The 17,421-nt window shown below is 64.8% G+C and overlaps 2 protein-coding genes across 3 annotated transcripts; both read right to left on the bottom strand.

The window, feature by feature from the left end:
• Positions 1-269: 269 nt before the first annotated feature.
• LOC132084674 (GRAM domain-containing protein 2A-like) lies at positions 270-3,367 on the bottom strand. 2 transcript variants are annotated; one of them, XM_059489909.1, is made up of 11 exons: positions 3,289-3,367; positions 2,789-2,988; positions 2,626-2,701; positions 2,264-2,437; positions 2,076-2,174; positions 1,879-1,950; positions 1,743-1,802; positions 1,436-1,499; positions 1,201-1,302; positions 996-1,098; positions 270-803 (listed from the first exon to the last, which is right to left on the bottom strand). In XM_059489909.1, exons 2-11 carry the CDS (start codon positions 2,893-2,895, stop codon positions 692-694), a joined length of 969 nt encoding a protein of 322 aa, XP_059345892.1. In that variant the 5' UTR covers positions 2,896-2,988; positions 3,289-3,367; the 3' UTR covers positions 270-691. The 2 variants fall into 2 exon arrangements, with proteins under 2 accessions (XP_059345892.1, XP_059345893.1); XM_059489910.1 differs by having other exon boundaries at positions 2,789-2,951; positions 3,289-3,355.
• A 2,538-nt stretch (positions 3,368-5,905) lies between these two features.
• MFSD12 (major facilitator superfamily domain containing 12) lies at positions 5,906-17,169 on the bottom strand. The gene is made up of 10 exons (XM_059489785.1): positions 16,881-17,169; positions 11,924-12,134; positions 10,994-11,117; positions 10,599-10,796; positions 10,263-10,355; positions 10,086-10,178; positions 9,253-9,423; positions 7,848-7,942; positions 7,015-7,145; positions 5,906-6,433 (listed from the first exon to the last, which is right to left on the bottom strand). The coding sequence occupies exons 1-10, from the start codon at positions 17,167-17,169 to the stop codon at positions 6,339-6,341; spliced, it is 1,500 nt and encodes a 499-aa protein (XP_059345768.1). The 3' UTR covers positions 5,906-6,338.
• Between the last annotated feature and the right edge of the window lie 252 nt (positions 17,170-17,421).

Genomic DNA, 17,421 nt, shown 5'->3' with positions numbered 1-17,421 from the left:
GGGCTCCCTGGTGCCCCCCACTGTCCCCTTCCCCTCTGCCTCCCATTGTCAACAGCAGCCAGTGCCCCAGGGGGCTGTTCAGGGTCTTCTGCCACTCCCTGGACCCCTGGGACATCAGCACCTGGAGCTGCCTCCCTACACCAGTCAGAGTCAAAGCTCTGGGTCCTGCTGTGTCCTGGTCTGTTTTGGGAATCAGGGGGTGCATGGGGAACTAGTTCATGCTCATCCTGTGGCATCTGGCCCAGCAAATAATAAGTATTAAAATAATATAGATTTTTATTAATCTTTATTAGCAAAATATTCTGTTCTCTGTGCCCCTGCCTTGCCTGGGGCTTGACCCTCTCTCCCTCTGGGCAGGGGGAGGGCTGGCTGGGGGTTGCTGCTGACTCCAGCCCCCCTTCCCTACTCTCTGCCCTGCCAGGAGCTCCCTGGGTCTCTTCTGCTGCTGCTCAGGGTGGGCAGACAGGGAGACGGAGCCTCTCAGCCCGTGGGCTCCCCAGGCATCGTGGGGAGCTGGAAGGCACTTGGTGACAGAGCCACCCCGAGAGGCCAAGGACGGGCTCAGAGCAGCCCCTGAGCCCCAGCTGCAGTGCTGCTGATGGTCCTCAGTGGCCTCACGTTCTCTTGGACCTGGGGGAAGGCGGGGTGAGGAGGAGCCTGTGCTGGGGACAGGGCCCCCCATGTCCCCCACTCACTGCGGTGACAGGTTGAGGCGCGGGCCAGCCCCTGCGAAGGACAGCTGCTGCTCCAGCTCCGCGATGCGCAGCCCGATGTACCCCGAGGACAGCAGCAAGGCCACCATGCTGGGGACAGGCCAGCGTCAGCCAGCGGGCACAGGGTGGCACACGGGGCAGGAGCAGGGCCAGAACAGGCCCCCGTGTGCTCGCCCTGGGGATGGGGGTCTGAGGGGAACTGCGGGGACCCTGGCCTGTCCATGGAGAGGCCGTGTCAGTGGGGATGGGGAGCGGGGCTGGGAGCAGGTCCTGGGGACTCACAGCAGCAGGTAGATGGTGATGATGATGTTGAGAGAGCTCAGCTGGGGGTTTATCCGGGACCAAAGTGCAGTGACCCAGGCCCAGAGCACGGCATGGGCTCTCCCTGCCAGGACAAGGCAGGTTAGTGGCACTGAGAGTCCGTGCTCGGCTCTGCCAGGGTGTAAACCCCCAGGATCATCCCCCCATCCCGAGCCCCCTGACCCACCCCAGAGGCCGCCTTTCTCTGCTGCGGGCACCCATCTGGGAATCAGCAGGGCCACCTCACCATCCTCATCCTCTGCCTGCCTTGATCGCGGGTTGGGCTCATCTGCGGGTGACCAGAAGACACTCGATGAAAGCCCCAGGGAGGGGTCTGTGTGTCCTGGGGCCACACGGGGCCACAGAGTGCTGATCCTGCACTCCCTGGAGCTGTGGTCAGGGGGGCAAGGGCCGCCGCTCACCCAGGGATCCGGGGAGGCTGTTGGGCTCAGGGGTGCTCTGCTCCAGGGCTGACTGGCTCGAGATCTGGAAGAGGACAAGCCCCAGTCACCATGTGTGTCCCCAAGGCATGGGGACATGGGCAGGACCTGATGGGACCTGTGTCACCCACATGAAGGGAGGGTCCTGGGGTCCGTGCTGCCTCGGGCTGGGGCTTTTCATGTTCCCCCCCTCATCTTCCCAGCCACTGCACCCAATCCACTCCATCCAGGGGTCTGGGACCACCCCTTCTCCTGTTGTACCCTCCTGCCCTCCATTCCCTGGCCTTACCTGAGACTTCCCAAAGGTTTCCTCGGAGCTCACTGAGTCTCGAGGGCTCTGGCCGCTGCCCTGGACAAGGAGAGATGAAGGGAGGTGTCCTGCAATGGATGGATGGAGCCCCCCTGCCCATCCAGTCCCCGCGTACCTGCAGGTGTTTGCACACCGACCTCAGGAGCTGGTACGTGGCCTCTCGCTGGCGCAGCGACACAAAGAGGAACTGCCGGGGAGCGAGAGGGGGATTTGTGCCAGAGCTGCCCCTCGGTCACGGCCCAGAGCCCGCAGGGACCGAGACACTCCAGACAGCCCCAGGTGAGGCTGCCCCCGCACTGGCCCCGCTCTCACCTTCTCCCCCTTGGCCGTGCGGATGCTGATTGCGTTGGGCACCAGCAGCGCCGTGTTGGTCTTTTTGAGGGCTGAGATGGAGGCGACAGGGACCACGGCCTGTGCCGGGGGACAGGCTGTGTCAGCGTGTTCGGCTGCCACCCGTGCCCCTGCCTGCACAGCTGGCCCCACGCCCGCTCCAGCCCCACCTTGATGTCCTTGAGCAGAAGGTTGGAGTGGAAGCAGATGTGGCGGGAGGACACGTAGAGGCGGCCGTGGTAGGGCATTTCTCTCTGCCAGGCGCAGGAGAAGCAGCCCAGCAGCACGTCCTGCTCGGCGAGCTCCCCGAAGGCCCGGCGGTAGCTGCTGTCCTGCTTGCTCAGCTGCGGGAGGGCGGGGGTCGGTGCCCGGGGCCGGCCCTGGCACCGCGGGCATCCTGCAGCCCCTCGCTCCACGTCTGCCACGGCACCGGGACGAGCCCTCCCTCGGCCCCCGCCCCAAGAGTGTCCAGCCGAGCCCATGGGGCTGGGGCTGGGGTCTTGCTCGTCAGCTCCGGTACTCCAAGACTCACCGAGGGGGATGGGGGTCCCTGCCTGCCCGCAGCCGCCTGCTCCGTCTCCTTGCAGGAGGACTCATAGGTCCTGGATCTGGAAGGAGGCATCGGAGGGGGTGACTGGAGGGGTGGGATGTGGGGCTGGGGTGCGGGATGTGACCCCATGAGGGGCAGCACCCACCTGGTGAGCTTGGGCTGTTCCCGCTGGGCACTTCCCTTCTCCTCCGTGCTCCGCCACTGCTTCTCCCCCAGCACCTCCCGCCTGCTGCGCCTCAGCTTCCCCGGCATCAGCGATGAGTCCGACAGCCGGGGGAGAGGGGGCGGCTTGTGGGAACAACCTATTCCTGCAGCACGGCAGATCCCAGTGTCACCAACCTGTCACTCCACCGGGGAGGACACAGGGACACGGCTCAGGCCACGCCGGGACCGGGACAGCAGAGCTCAGCCTGTCTCATGACCCGTCCCATGGTATCCTGTGCTGGCTGCGACCCCCGAGGGCAGCGGGGTGACGGGGAAGGGGTGACCCCTGTACGGGCGGGTGACGGGGAAAGCGATCCCCGCACCGGGGCTGGGGGCGGGAGTGCGTGGCCAGTCTGGCTGCAGAGGGGACGGGAAGGCGGCTGCGACCCCAGACCCACGCGCGGCCCCAGAACCCCGTCCCGGGCCGGCCCCGCGCGGTACCTGCCGGGGGCACAGCCGGTTCCTGTGGGGGGACACGTCCCGTCGGAGCTGTCCCGCTCTCGCTGCTTCCAGCGCCGTTCCTGCTCCGCTGCCACCTCCTCCTCCTCCTCCTCCTCCTCCTCCTCCCGAGGAAGGGCAGCGGGCGGGGCCGCGGCAGGCTCGCAGGGAGCGGCCGGGGCAGCCCCAGCCCGAGACACCCCGGGGCTGCGCGGGGTGAGCCCGGCCCGGCCCCGGGGAGTGCGGGACCAGCCAGCCCCCCCAAAGAGCGGCAAACGCACCCCAGCCCCAGCAGCGCTGAGAGCCAGCGGGGCACAGCCCCGGTCCTACGGCACACTGCGATTTCACAGGGGGCACCCCGCAATCCATGGGCACCCCGCAATCCATGGGCACCCCGCAATCTCGGGACATCCCGCAGTGCCGGGACACCGCACGGCAGCGTCCGCCCGGTGCCCGCTCCCCTCCCTCCTGCCCCAAGGCCGGGCAGCGCTGGGGGCACGGCCGCCCCTCGCCCGGGGGTCTCCGCCAGACTGGCACCCCCAGAGGGAGGTGGGCAGTGGGCACGGCCGGGCCGGGGGCGCTGCGCAGAGCCGGGACCGCGCCCCCGCCGCGGGCCCTGGGCAGGTGCGAAGGCCGCGGAGCCAGCCCGGCTCGGGCCCTGCTCTCTGACCGAGGCTGATAAGGCCCTGCCCGCGGCGGGGAACCGCCATAAAGCCGGGCCGGCCCGGGGGGCTGCACCCCGCCCGGCCCGGCTCCCGCCCCATCCGCCTGCGTCCCGTTCCGTTCCCGCACACCGGGCACACTCGGGGTGTCGCTCCCTGCCCGTGGCCGCACCCTGTCACCCCCCCAGCCCCCTGCAGCCCCCTCACCCCACACACGTGTCCTCGGTGCACACACGACCCCACAGCCCCCGGGCAGGGGCTCTGTGCCAGCCCAGCCAGGGGCACACACGGAGCTGAGTGTGCGGGAACAGGGCACGGACAGGGCCAGAGAGAAACCATGCCGTGGAGCCAGGCTGGCACTGCTGGGCCTGCTCACCTGGACAGGAGAAGGCTCCAGGGACAGCTCAGAGCCCCTTTTGGGGCCTGAAGGGGCTCCAGGAGAGCTGCAGAGGGACTGGGGACAAGGCCTGCAGGGACAGGACACAGGGAATGGCTCCCACTGCCACAGGACAGGGCTGGGTGGGAGATTGGGAATTGGGAATTGTTCCCTGTGAGGGTGGGCAGGCCCTGGCACAGGGTGCCCAGAGCAGCTGTGGCTGCCCCTGGATCCCTGGCAGTGCCCAAGGCCAGGCTGGGCAGGGCTGGGAGCACCCTGGGACAGTGGGAGGTGTCCCTGCCATGGCAGAGGTGGCACTGGGTGGGCTCTGAGGTCCCTCCCAGCCCAAACCATCCCAGGGGTTATGGAATAACCCTGGCACCGTCCTGCTCACACCCAGTGTGCACACAGCACAGCCCTGCACATGTGGGGGGCACACACAGGTATGGACACACACACAGAGTGTCACACTCACAGTCACACAGCCACACACACAGCGTCACACACACACTCACACACAGACACACATACACAGACACAGACACACAGTGTCACACACACACTCACACACAGACACAGACACACACACACAGACAGACAGTGTCACACACACACACACACAGCGTCACACACACACAGACACACACACAGTGTCACACACACACACACACAGTCACACACACACACACACTCACACACAGACACACAGACAGTGTCACACACACACTCACACACAGACACAGACACAGACACACAGACACACACACACAGACACAGACACACAGTGTCACACACACACAGACACACACACACACAGACACACACACAGTGTCACACACACACACACACACACAGTGTCACACACTCACACACAGACACAGACACACACACACTCACACACAGACACAGACAGAGACAGACACACACACACACACACACTCACACACAGTGTCACACACTCACTCACACACTCACACACACACACACACACTCACTCACACACAGACACAGACACAGACAGACAGACAGACACACACACACACACACACAGACACAGACACACACACACACACACACACAGACACACAGACAGACACAGACACACACACACACACACAGACACACACACAGACAGACACAGACAGACACACACACACACACACACACACACACACACACACACACAGTGTCACACACTCACTCACACACACACACACACACACACAGTGTCACACACTCACTCACACACACACACACACACACACAGTGTCACACACTCACTCACTCCCCATCAGTTCCCGCCCCCTCTGCGCACGGCCCACCCCCATTGGCTGTCCCATCTCGGGGGCGGGGCCCCGCGCAGGGACCAATCCCCTGTCCCCAGCGCTGCGCGCGCTCCGTCCCGCGCGGGGCCGCCATGGCCGCCCCGGCCCCCGCCCCCCCCCCGGCCCTCAGGCCGCCCCTCCGCCCGGGCCGGGCCGGAGCCGCGCTGGGCCCCCCCGAGCCCCCAGACCCGCTCCGACCCCTGCTCTGGGTCCCGCAGCCCCCACCCCCATCCCGGAGCCATCAGCGCTGCGGTTGGTTTTTTTCTCTCCTTTTTCTCCTCCTTTATAAAGTGCCGTTTGTACGTATTGACCTTACAAAAGCAGGTTAAAACCTCGGGCCTCCCCCGAGCGCTCCCCTCTTCTGGGGCCGCCCCGGCCTGGCCTAGGCCCTTCTAGTGTTCATTGTGCAGGTGAGAGGTGCCAGGTGACCCTGCACGGGTCACACCGCACCGGGGACAGCCTTCATGGGACACCAGAGTCCGGGATGGGAACATGAGGTCAGGGTGGGAATACGAGTCCAGTGCAAGGAGACGGGGTGGGGTCACCCCCTCCCCAGAGCCCAGTGCCCCCCAGTGCAGGGCACCCTCCAGACTCAGAGGGTGGCACCGCGGTGGCCCAGGACGTGGTGGCCGAGGACACAGCCCTGGGGACACAGCCCTGAGGACACGGTGGCCAAGGACACAGCCCCGCTCAGTTGACAGTGCTGCTGTGGCTGTCTCCCTCAGTGCTCCCAGTGCCACTTTCAGGGGTCCTCGCTCTCCTCAGCCCCTGCAGGCTGACAGCACCTGGAAGAAGAGGAGAAAGGGACAGGTCAGGAGAGATGGCAGCATGGGGTGACCCTCATGTGCTGGCCTGGTCCTCCTGGACTCTGCTAGCACCAGGGCCCTGACCCAGCAGGGCCCCAAGCAGCACAAGGGGTCTGTCCTGTTTCCCCACCCCACAGCGAGGCACTGGCACCCTGAGAGGCAGAACAGTCACTGAACAGCAGTGTTGGCTCCCCAGCCTGGCAAACGGCACCCCGCCGTCTCCCACATTTGCTGCCACACCCTGACACCCCTTGGAGCCTCAACGTGGCCACAGCCGGGCCAGGGGGGTGCTGCCCCCCAGAAGGGCCCAGCAAGCAAACACGGCCCCTCTCTGGGGGTGGCAGGGAAGTGTGACAATGGCCCTGCCCTCTGTCCTACCATAAGGGCTCCCCTGCAAGCATGGCCACAAGCCAGCCCAGTAACGACAGTGCTCCCACCACTGCCCCACTGGGGCCATCTGCAAAGAAACTGTGGCTTTAGCCCAGGCTGGCACTGAGCACAGGGCTCCCAGTGCCCCCAGCCCCACGCTGGGCTGCCCCCAAGCCCCCAGCCCCACTCACGGCAGCGGATCCGGATGGGCCACACCATGATGGAGCAGAGGGTGGTGACAGCGGCGACAGCGATGCCGCCGGTGACCAGCACCATCACCCAGCGGTAGAAGCCGACACAGGCAGGGCAGCACAGCTCAGTCCTGTGAGGACAGGCAGGGATGTGGCTGGAGGCCAGCACTGGGGTCCCAGGCTGTGGGCAGTGGTCCCATGTCCTCCCATCAGAGTCAGGACAGGTTTGCACTGGGGTGTGAGGGAAAGGCCCAGGGCAAGGATATCCCCAGGGTATGGCTTGGGCCCTCCAAGGCTGGGAGAGAAGGTTAAGACGGGTTTAAGACAAATCAGAGCTGGACAAGAGAAGGCTCCAGGGAGACCTCAAAGCCCCTTCCAGTGCCTAAAGGGGTTCTAGGAGAGCTGGAGAGGGACTTGGGACAAGGGATGGGGGGACAGGACAAGGGGGAATGGCTTCTCACTACAACAGGGCAGGGTTAGATGGGATATTGGGGAGGAATTCACCCCTTTGAGGGTGAGTAGGCCCTGGCACAGTGTGCCCAGAGCAGCAGTGGCTGCCCCATCCCAGGAAGTGTTCCAGTCCAGGTTGGACAGGGCTTGGAGCAACCTGGTGTAGTGGAAGGTGTCCCTACCCATGGCAGAGGGTGAAAGGAGATGAGCTTTAAGGTCCCTTCCATTCTGGAATTCTACAAATCCAAACCATTCTGGGATTCTACAAACCCAAACCATTCTGGGATTCTACAAATCCAAGCCGGTTCCCTCCCGTGTCTCTTGCTCCAACCCTGGAATGTTTCCTCTGGCCATGGGGGTCCCAGCTCTGCAGAGGCACTCACGGGCAGGGGTGCAGGTTCTGGATCACCATCACAGCCAGGCCATTGGCCATCTTGTCCGTGAAGCTCATGGCTCCGTAGACAAACGCGCTGCTGTGCTGCGGGAGGAGAGGGAAGCGCGCTGTGCTGTGCTGGGCACGCAGCGCCGGGTGCCCTCTCATGGGCAGAGCCCTCACTGCAGCCGAGCAGCAGAGCACGGGCACAGCACACAGGGCACAGCAACGGGGCACAGTACAGGGGGCACAGGACACGGGGCACAGCACTCACAGGGCACAGGACACAGGGGGCACAGCACAGGAGGCACAGCACTCACGGGGCACAGGACACGGGGCACAGCAATGGGGCACAGCACACAGGGGGCACAGCTCTCATGGGGCACAGCACTCATGGGGCACAGCTCTCAGGGGGCACAGCACTCACGGGGCACAGGACACGGGGCACAGCAATGGGGCATAGCACACAGGGGGCACAGGACACGGGGCACAGCAATGGGGCATAGCACACAGGGGGCACAGGACACGGGGGGCACAGCTCTCATGGGGCACAGCACTCATGGGGCACAGCTCTCAGGGGGCACAGCACTCACGGGGCACAGCACACAGGGGGCACTGCACTCATGGGGCACAGCACACGGGGCACAGCACTCATGGGGCACAGCACACAGGGGGCACAGCACACGGGGCACAGCACTCATGGGGCACAGCACTCACGGGGCACAGCACTCGGGGGGCACATCACACAGGGGCACAGCACACGGGGGGCACAGCACACGGGGGGCACAGCACTCATGGGGCACAGCACTCATGGGGCACAGCACACAGGGGGCACAGCATACAGGGGCACAGCACTCGGGGGGCACAGCACACGGGGGCACAGCACACAGGGGGCACAGTACTCAGGGGGCACAGCACACAGGGGGCACAGTACTCACGGGGCATAGCACACAGGGCACAGCACTCATGGGGCACAGCACTCAGAGGGCACAGCACTCGGGGGGCACAGCACACAGGGGGCACAGTACTCAGGGGGCACAGCACACAGGGGGCACAGCACACAGGGGGCACAGCACACAGGGCACAGCACTCATGGGGCACAGCACTCAGAGGGCACAGCACTCGGGGGGCACAGCACACGGGGGCACAGCACACAGGGGGCACAGCACACAGGGGGCACAGCACTCAGAGGGCACAACACACAGGGGCACAGTACTCAGGGGGCACAGCACACAGGGCACAGTACTCAGGGGGCACAGCACACAGGGCACAGCACACGGGGCACAGCACACGGGAGCACAGCAGAGCTCCCTCCCAGCGTCTCCATCCCCTAACCGTGAGCAGTGCCCACTCCAGACTGTGGGTGCTGTGCCCACCGTGGCCCCACTCTGTCCCAGCAGGAGCAGCAGCCGTACCGTGTTGGTGCCGATGAGATCTGCAGTCATAGACAGGGAGGTGACCAGGATGGTGGCTGAGCCTGCCCCGAGCAGCACCGCCAGCCCGTAGATCTCATCTCCTACTGGCCTGGCCAGGGCCACCCAGGAGGCAAAGGCCAGGACCACCAGGATGCCCACAAAGTAAGTCAGCTGTGATGGGGACAGGCAGAGGGAGGAGTTCAGGCATCAGCTGGCACTTGGTGAGGAAGGTGCAAGCAGGGAGGGCACAAGGCCAGCACTGCCCAGGACCCATGAGGGACAGCCCTGGCTCTGTCCCAGCTGTATTTAAACAAGGAGACCCCACAAGCAGGTCCTTGCTGTGCTCCAGGCTGTCCTGCAGCCCAAGGGTTGAGCCCAGGCAGAGTTGTGGGAGCCTGGCAGTGAGGGTAAGGGACACTCCACTGCCACCCAACAGCAAGGAGGGGACACACTGGGGGAGCAGGTCCTTCCTGCTAGCATTGCACACCCTGTGCCCACCCAGGCCAGTGTAACCAGACCCCCCCTCTGCCCCTGATGGGCACCACAGCGCTCTGCAGCCCAGTCAGGCCTGCATGGACATTGCCTTCCCCAGCCTGAGGGATGTACAAGACAGGCCCCTGCCACTATCCCTGTCCACCACCCCCAGTCCCAGTAGGACACAGATCCCCATCCCTGCCCATGACCCATGCTGCAGTGGGTCATTGCTGGCAGAGGGTCCATAAGGGGTCCCTGCTCTCCAGATCAGGTGTGCCAGGAGCTTTGCTCACAGCCAGGATTTGGCTCCTGGTCTTCTCCTGGGGTCAAACTCCAACTCTCCAGCACCCTGGACTCACATTCCGACCAATCCATTTGTTCACAGGCTTCATGAGGAACGAGGAGAGGAACCCACTGACGTACATCACCAGGGGAATGGTGGCAATGTACTTCTGCAAGGGACAAGGACAAGGAGATGAGCCCCAGGCCACATCAGCACACCTTCCCACGTGGCCCTGGGCCTGCCCTGCACCCACCTTGGAGAGCAGCAGCGAGTTGGTGAGGTACATGGCGATGTAGGTCTGGGACAGGTTGACAATGAGGCGGGTGGCCATGTAGAGCACTGCAACCTGGGAGGGGACAGGGCCAGGGCATCACAGCTCAGCCTGTGGGAAGGACCTGCCCTGCCCACTGTCATGGCCCAGAGGGAAGGGGATGGATGGGTGCCCAGAACAGCTCCCCTCTCCATCCCCACCCACACCTGGGCAAGCCCCGTTCAGCAGCCCAGGCCAGGGGAGTTGTGCCCAGCTGTACCCAGTAGAAGGAGGGCTCCAGCAGCCAGCCCAGGCCAGAGGAGTCATGCCCAGCCATACCTGGTAGAAGGAGGGCTCCAGCAGCCAGTCCTTCCAGAGCAGCAGAGGGCGTGGGGGTCCCGGGGACTCCTTGTGCAGCAGGGGGGTACTCTCCTCTGGCTCGGGCAGCACGCCCGGTGGGTACGGCTTCTCCTTGGTGCCCAGGTGGAAGATGAGGGAGAACACGGCCCCCAGCCCCACCACGATGAGGGCCAAGTTCTGGTGAGGCAGTGGGGGTGAGCACAGCAGTGGGGGCAGCCCCCCAGCAGTCTGGAGGATGAGGAGGGGCGCCCAAACCCCACAGAGGGCTCAGCGTGGCTCTGGCCCAGCTGGGGAGGTTTTAGGGCACTGACTCCCTGTAGTGCCTCCCCAGCTGGGCCATGGCAGGAGGGAACCCCAGGGACTGTGCCACTCACCCGGAACACAGGGATGTCCTGCGGGCCCAGGTGCTCCATGCGGTCGGGCTGGTCCGTCTGGAAGTTCAGCAGGAGCCAGGTCAGGCCGTACACGGTGATGTTGGCCATGACAGTGAAGGCATACCTGAGCAGAAGGAAACCTTGGGGTGATGCAGAGGGAAAAGCATGGGGACGGCACAGCAGGACACCTCTGCCCACAGCTGCCATCCAAACCAGGTGTGCTACAGCCTCTGCACCTCAGTGTTGTGGCTGAAGTGACACCTCTGAGGGCACAAAGCACCTGGCCAGGCCTCAGCCTTACTGCTGCAACTCCCAGTGTGCCCAGCCCAGCTCGGGGCATGACTGGGAGGAAACCAAGATCCCTTCAGGTCAGTCTGCTCCCCCTCCAGCACAGCTCACCTCTGCTTCAAGGATGCCAGGAGCTGCCTGACCCGGTACCCCCAGAGTGGGGACCCAGGGTTACCCCACACCTCCTTGCTCACCCTGCCCCATGGAATAAACATCCCATCCCACATCCTGGTCCTGACAGGGATGAGCCAAGTGCACTGCCCACCTGGCCCTGGAGACATCTCACCTCCAGAACAGAACCCAGAGCCATGTCCAGCTCTCCTTGAGGGCATGTGGGAGGCACAGTCCCTCCCCTAAATGTCCATTCCCAAAGGAGGAGCGTCCCCAACTCAGGGAAGTGTCCCACGGGCCTGTGTCACTGACATCCCTGGCATCAAGACATTCCCCCCTGGCAGCAAAGGCTTTGGGCCACCATCCCAGGACCACAGTCCTATGGCACATCCCACAGCACACCCACATGGCCCAGCCCTTGTCCCGCCATGCTGAGGTGTGCCACAGCACCCAGGGACCTCCTGTCACACCGTGATGGGACCCAGGGCAGCTCCCCAGGCCCAGGTGACGTCCAGGTGTGGCTGTGCTCACCTGAAAGCTGTGAGCTCCACCTTGCCATGGTCACTGCTCACCAGCTCAGGGATGAGGGCCAGGTGGGACACCTGTGTGGCTGCCCAGCCAAACTGGAAGATGATGATGAAGGGGAGGTAGTAGATGAAGGCTGCCCATTGTGGAGTGCTGTCCCTGCAGGCCAGGCAGGGGCTGAAGACAAAGGGAAAGGACACGAGGACACAGGTGGTGCCTGTAGAGAGAGCAGAGCAGTGAGGCTGCACTCCTGTCTGGGACACCAGTGTGACACACACTGAGCCCTCTCCAGGACAGGTCCTACCCCAGAGCTGGGGAGGGAGGTGGCTCCTTCCCCAGCCAGATGGGACATGTGGAGCTCCAGACACCCCCTCAGCCTGTTCTGCACAGGGAGTGTCCTTCCCTCTGGCACAGACAGACACCCCCAGCCAAGGTCCTTGCCCAGCACTGCTCTGTCCCCCCAAGACACCATGACAGACCCTCAGTGTCACACCCACAGGCAGCAGGAGGTCCCCAGGTGCAGATATCCAGCCAGATAACCCCTCCCTGTGCCTGCCCCTGGTGATATGGCACCCCTAGGCTGGGAGGCCTCTGGCTGTCCCAGGGGCACTGGCACCCCGTGTGTCTCCATGTCCCCTCTCCCGTGGGGCTGGCAGTGGGGCTGGCAGAGAGAGCCATGCTGCCACCATGCTCAGACATCACCCACAGTGTGACAGGGTGACACAGAGCCATGGGGGCTCCGGGAAGGGCCCGCTGAGTCAGGGACAGCAGAGCCAGGCTCCTCCCTCTGCTGTCCAGCACAGGGACACAGCCTGGGGACGCTGCGTGGGGCCAGCCTGGCCTCGCCCTCCCCCTTCCCAGAGTCACAGAGTCTGTCTGCCAAGCGGCTCCACAGACCCCAGACCCCAACACAGCCTGGTGCCCTGTCCCACATGTCCCCCACAGCTTCACTGTGTGCTGATGAAGAGCTGTTCCTACAGCTGAGGGACACCTGCTTTGCCAGGTCCCCAAGGTACTCTCTCCACTTTGCAAGAACCTCTCTTCCTCATGAGTGATTCCTCTTCCTCCCACCCACGAAGGGGATTTCCTCCTCCTCCTCCTCCTCCTTGCTCCTACACAGCGCAGCTATGCAGGCCAGGGCTAAGCCAAGGACAAAGCCAAGGGTAGCAGTGACAATCCCAGCCCAGCCCCATCCATTCCCAAGGGGTGCTGGGTCCCCACACTGGCTCATACTGCTTGGCTTTGGTGCTCCAGGAGCTCTGAAGGACATGGGACTCAGGCACATGTGGTGCCTGTGCCCCAGACAAACCACAGGCACAGGAAGGTCCATGAAGGCTCCAACCAGACCAGATCCTCTCTGTTCCCTGGGTTTTAACTGGGCCCAGACGAGGGGTGAGGGTCCCAGGGCCCCACAGGGTCAGGTTTTAACTGGGCCCAGGTGAGGGGTGAGGGTCCCAGGGCCCCACAGGGTCAGGTTTTAACTGGGCCCGGGTGAGGGGTGAGGGTCCCAGGGCCCCACAGGGTCAGGTTTTAACTGGGCCCAGGTGAGGGGTGAGGGTCCCAGGGCCCCACAGGGTCAGGTTTTAACTGGGCCCAGGTGAGGGGTGAGGGTCCCAGGGCCCCACAGGGTCAGGCTCTGCAGCCCTGTTGGGCTGTGAGGGCTGCCAGGGGAGCACTGGGGCAGGAGCTGTGGGACCTGGCTGCTGCAGCCTCCAGGGCTGCTCCTGGGCCCACCCATGAGCCAAAGCCACCTGCACAACCACAGGAGTGTCACCTCCTGCTCGTGACCCTCTGGGACAGGCAGTGTCCACCACCAGGGTCACCCCACCGGCCACCCCATCTGGCTCAGGGCTGCACCCCAATAGCCACGTACCCCGAGTGCCCAGAATGGCTGCACTGACTCAGAGGGTCCGGGGGAGCCCCTGCTCTCCCAAGGGGGGCCATGGGAGCCCACCCAAGACCATTCCACCCACGCCTGCCGCACCCCGGCCAGGCAAAGGCCCGGCCTCTCATCGCCGGCCCCGCGGGGCAGATCACGGGAACGCCGGGCTGCTCAGCACCGGCGCCCGGGGCAGGGAGTTTGGGACAGGCTGAGGCAGGCAGCAAAGGCACGCTCACCCTTCCTCCCACCGCGTCAGGAAGCCGGAGCCCATGAAAGAGCCGGCGAGCACGCAGGGACACCCGGAGCGCCCGCGGGAACACCCGGGGCCGCGGCGGGAAGATGCCACGATAGCAACTTGTGGTGTCTCCCCCGCCCCGAGGCTGCGGTTTCACAGCGTTTCCTCTGATCTGAGCACGGGTTTGCCACCGGACGAGACACCCCGCTCCCACACAGCACCCCTCGCTGCAGCGTGATCCAGGGAACCGAGCGGCCCCGGCACGGCCGGACCCGGCGGGTTTGCCACCGCCGCCGGTCACTGTGGTCAGCCGAGGTGGGCGCCGGGGAAGCCCCTGCCTTGGGAATAAGCCACGCTGCAGCCCGGAACACAGCCTGCGTCCCTGCTGCAGCCTGCCCGGGCTGTGCTCCGCTCGCTGCAGGCCCGAGGGAGCATTTCCCCTGTGCTGGCCGGCAGCACCCGGCTGGAGCAGCGGGAGGAAACAGCTCCGGCCACTTCCCTAAACCCAGGGTGCTGACGCTGGGGCAGGGGTGAAGCTGCCCCCCCTGCGCTCTCCCTGACTCACCAAGCCAAGCTCCGGCGAGGTCAGGCGCCTTATCAGGCTGCCGTTGGGTTGCACAAAGCACTGGTCGAGATAAATTTGGGATCAAGATAAGAGGACCCACACTGCAACCGTCCTCCCCCCACGCGGGTCTGCTCTGGGCGAGGCAGGTCGTTACCGAGAGTTGTTATCAATGGCCATTTCTTCCACCAACTCCCCCATCCCCAGTGCCAGCTGAGCAGGATGTGCCGGCTCCTGCACCAGTCACAGCACCAAGGAACCCCCTTCAGGCCCTGCTGTCCTCTTAGAGAGGGACCAAGGACCCCTCTCCACATCACACTGTCCCCTCAGAGAGGGACCAAGGACCCCTCTCTACACCACACTGTCTCCTCAGAGAGGCACCTCAGCAGATGGGTCCCCACCAGCCCCTGCACTCCACTGCATTTTTTGTCCCAGGGCAGAATGCAAGATAAACCTGACAATAATTCCTGTGAGCCAGAGCCTCCTGTGCATGCCATACCCCACTGCTGGCCCCTGGGTGCACAGCCCCAGCACAGGCAAGGGCCCCATGCCACAGGGCCCTGCCCTGGGGACACTGAGAGCTGCTCAGGAAGCACCTGGGCTTTTGGGAAAGCCCAGATTTTACTGATGGTCTTGGGTTTGCTGCAGCTCTGAGGTCTGAGCATGTGGTTCTCACCCCTGCTCGCTGCCACCCACACACACACAGCCTGGGGAGCTCCCCGGGATGGGAGGGTGCCCAGGCAGGACAGGGATGCCATGGTGCCCCTTCCCCATCCAGGCTGAGCATGCCACTGTGCCCTACACATGGAGCAGCTCTGTCCCCAGCTCGCTGCTGCAGGGGATCCCAGAAAGGCACCTCCCAGGCCATCCCCTCCTCACCAGACACATCTCCTGTCACCCAGGGCACTGCCAACACACCAGAGCCCCTTCACCTTCCACAGGGCACCCCAAAAGCCCCCAGGGCAGCCCTCCCTTCAGTGGAGGAGGTGCTCCCTTCCACCCCAGGGCACACAATTCTGCTCACCCCTGGGGCTGCCCCTTTCCAGCTGGGGGGACCCTGTCCCCACCTCACTGCCACGTGGTGGTCTCCCTCCCCAGAAAGTCTCCCACACCTTCAGGGACACCTCCATGCCACAAGGCACCCCGGTTCCTCCTTGCTCCAGGGAACCCCCAAGACTGAATCCCCAGCCCAGGAAGGCACCCTTGGACTTGTTCCCTCTCTTCCAGAGCACCCCAGAAATGCATCCTGGGGCTGACCCTGTACCTCAGAGAGACTTCTCCGTGTCCCCAGCAGAGCGTCCCCCACCCGTGCCCCCCAGCAGAGCTGCTTGGGGCCAACGCCCTCCACCCAGCATCCCCCACTGTCCCCCACCCTCAGCATCCTAGAAAGGTTCTTTTGGGTTCCCCCACTCAGAGCACCTCAGAAAAGCTCCTTGGGCCACCCTTCTCCCTTCAGGCACCCCAGGAGGGTCTTCCACCCCTGGCATCCCAGAAAAGCTCCCCCAGGGTCACCCATTCTCACATGTCACCATGGATAGGCACCCTCGGTCACTCCCTCAGGGCACCCCAGAAAGGCCCCCCCAGAGCCATCCTCTCCACTTAGAGCACCCCAGAGCCATCCTCTCCACTTACAGCACCCCAGAAAGGCTCCCCCCGGTGACCCCCAACCCAGAGCACCCCAGGTCTCCCTCCCTCACAGCCAGACTCCTGCCCTCCCCTAAGCAAAGCCCCTCGAGGTTACCCATCTCTTATCTTTGGCACCCCAGCAGTGTGTTCCACCCAAGGCACCCTAGAAAGGCTCCCCATGGCCGCTCATTTCCATCCAGGCCACTGCAGAAAGGCCACTCTGAGCGACCCATTTTTACCAAAGACACCTTGGATAGGTACCCTTGGGCCACGCCAAGGTTCCCCTGTGTGTCCTTCAACACAGAACACAGTAGGGTCCCTCGGGGCCACCCCTCTCACTTAGAGCATCCTAGAAGGGCTCTGGATGTCCCCCAACACAGACACCCCAGAAAGTCTCCCCCGGGGCCATCCCTCTTCACTCAGAGCATCCCAGAAGGGCTCTGGTGGTTGTTCCATAACACCGGCACACGGAAAGCTCCCCCGGGGCCGTCCCTCTCTACTTGCAACATCCCAGCAAAGTCCCCCCTTCGCTGACGCCCACTCAGGACACCCCAGAAAGGCTCTCCCGGAGTCAGCCCTCCCGGCTCCCCCCATCAGAGCTCCCGGTCCCCGCACCCCCCGCCCGGGTGTCTCCGGTCCCTACGGTCCCCGCACCCACCGGCCAGGTGCCAGCCCTTCCTGCGCCCGCAGCGCCCGCAGCCGTGGGCCCGGTCGGCCTCGAAGCCGAGCAGGGGCGTGCAGAGCCCGTCGGCCGCCTGGCCCGCCAGCAGCAGCCCCCCGGCCGCGGCGTGCCCGTAGCCCAGCACGGCGTGCAGGAAGGGCAGCAGGTAGGTGAACCAGAGCGCCGAGCACGCGTCGTTCAGGAAGTGCCCGCACGCGAAGCTGAGCCGCGCCCGCAGCGGCAGCGCCGGGCCCGGGGACTGCGGGGACAGCGGCGGCTCCGCCATGGCCCGGCCTGAGCCCGCGGGGACAGCGGCGGGACGGGCCCGGCGGGAGGCACCGCCAGGGAATGGGAGGGGACGGGGAGGGACACGGAGCGAGGAGGGAGGAGATGGCAGGGACAGGGAGGGACCGCCTGATCCCCGCATCCCCCGGGAGCCGGCCTGGGCGGGGAGAGCGGGGGGCGGCCCGGGCGGGGAGGCGGCACGGGGGAGCGGCCACGTACCCCAGTTACACCAGTGCGATCCAGCGATCCCAGC

The sequence above is a fragment of the Ammospiza nelsoni genome, chromosome 27, assembly GCF_027579445.1.
Source record: "Ammospiza nelsoni isolate bAmmNel1 chromosome 27, bAmmNel1.pri, whole genome shotgun sequence".
NCBI lineage: Eukaryota > Metazoa > Chordata > Aves > Passeriformes > Passerellidae > Ammospiza > Ammospiza nelsoni.
This window is presented reverse-complemented; position numbering and strand designations above follow the sequence as displayed.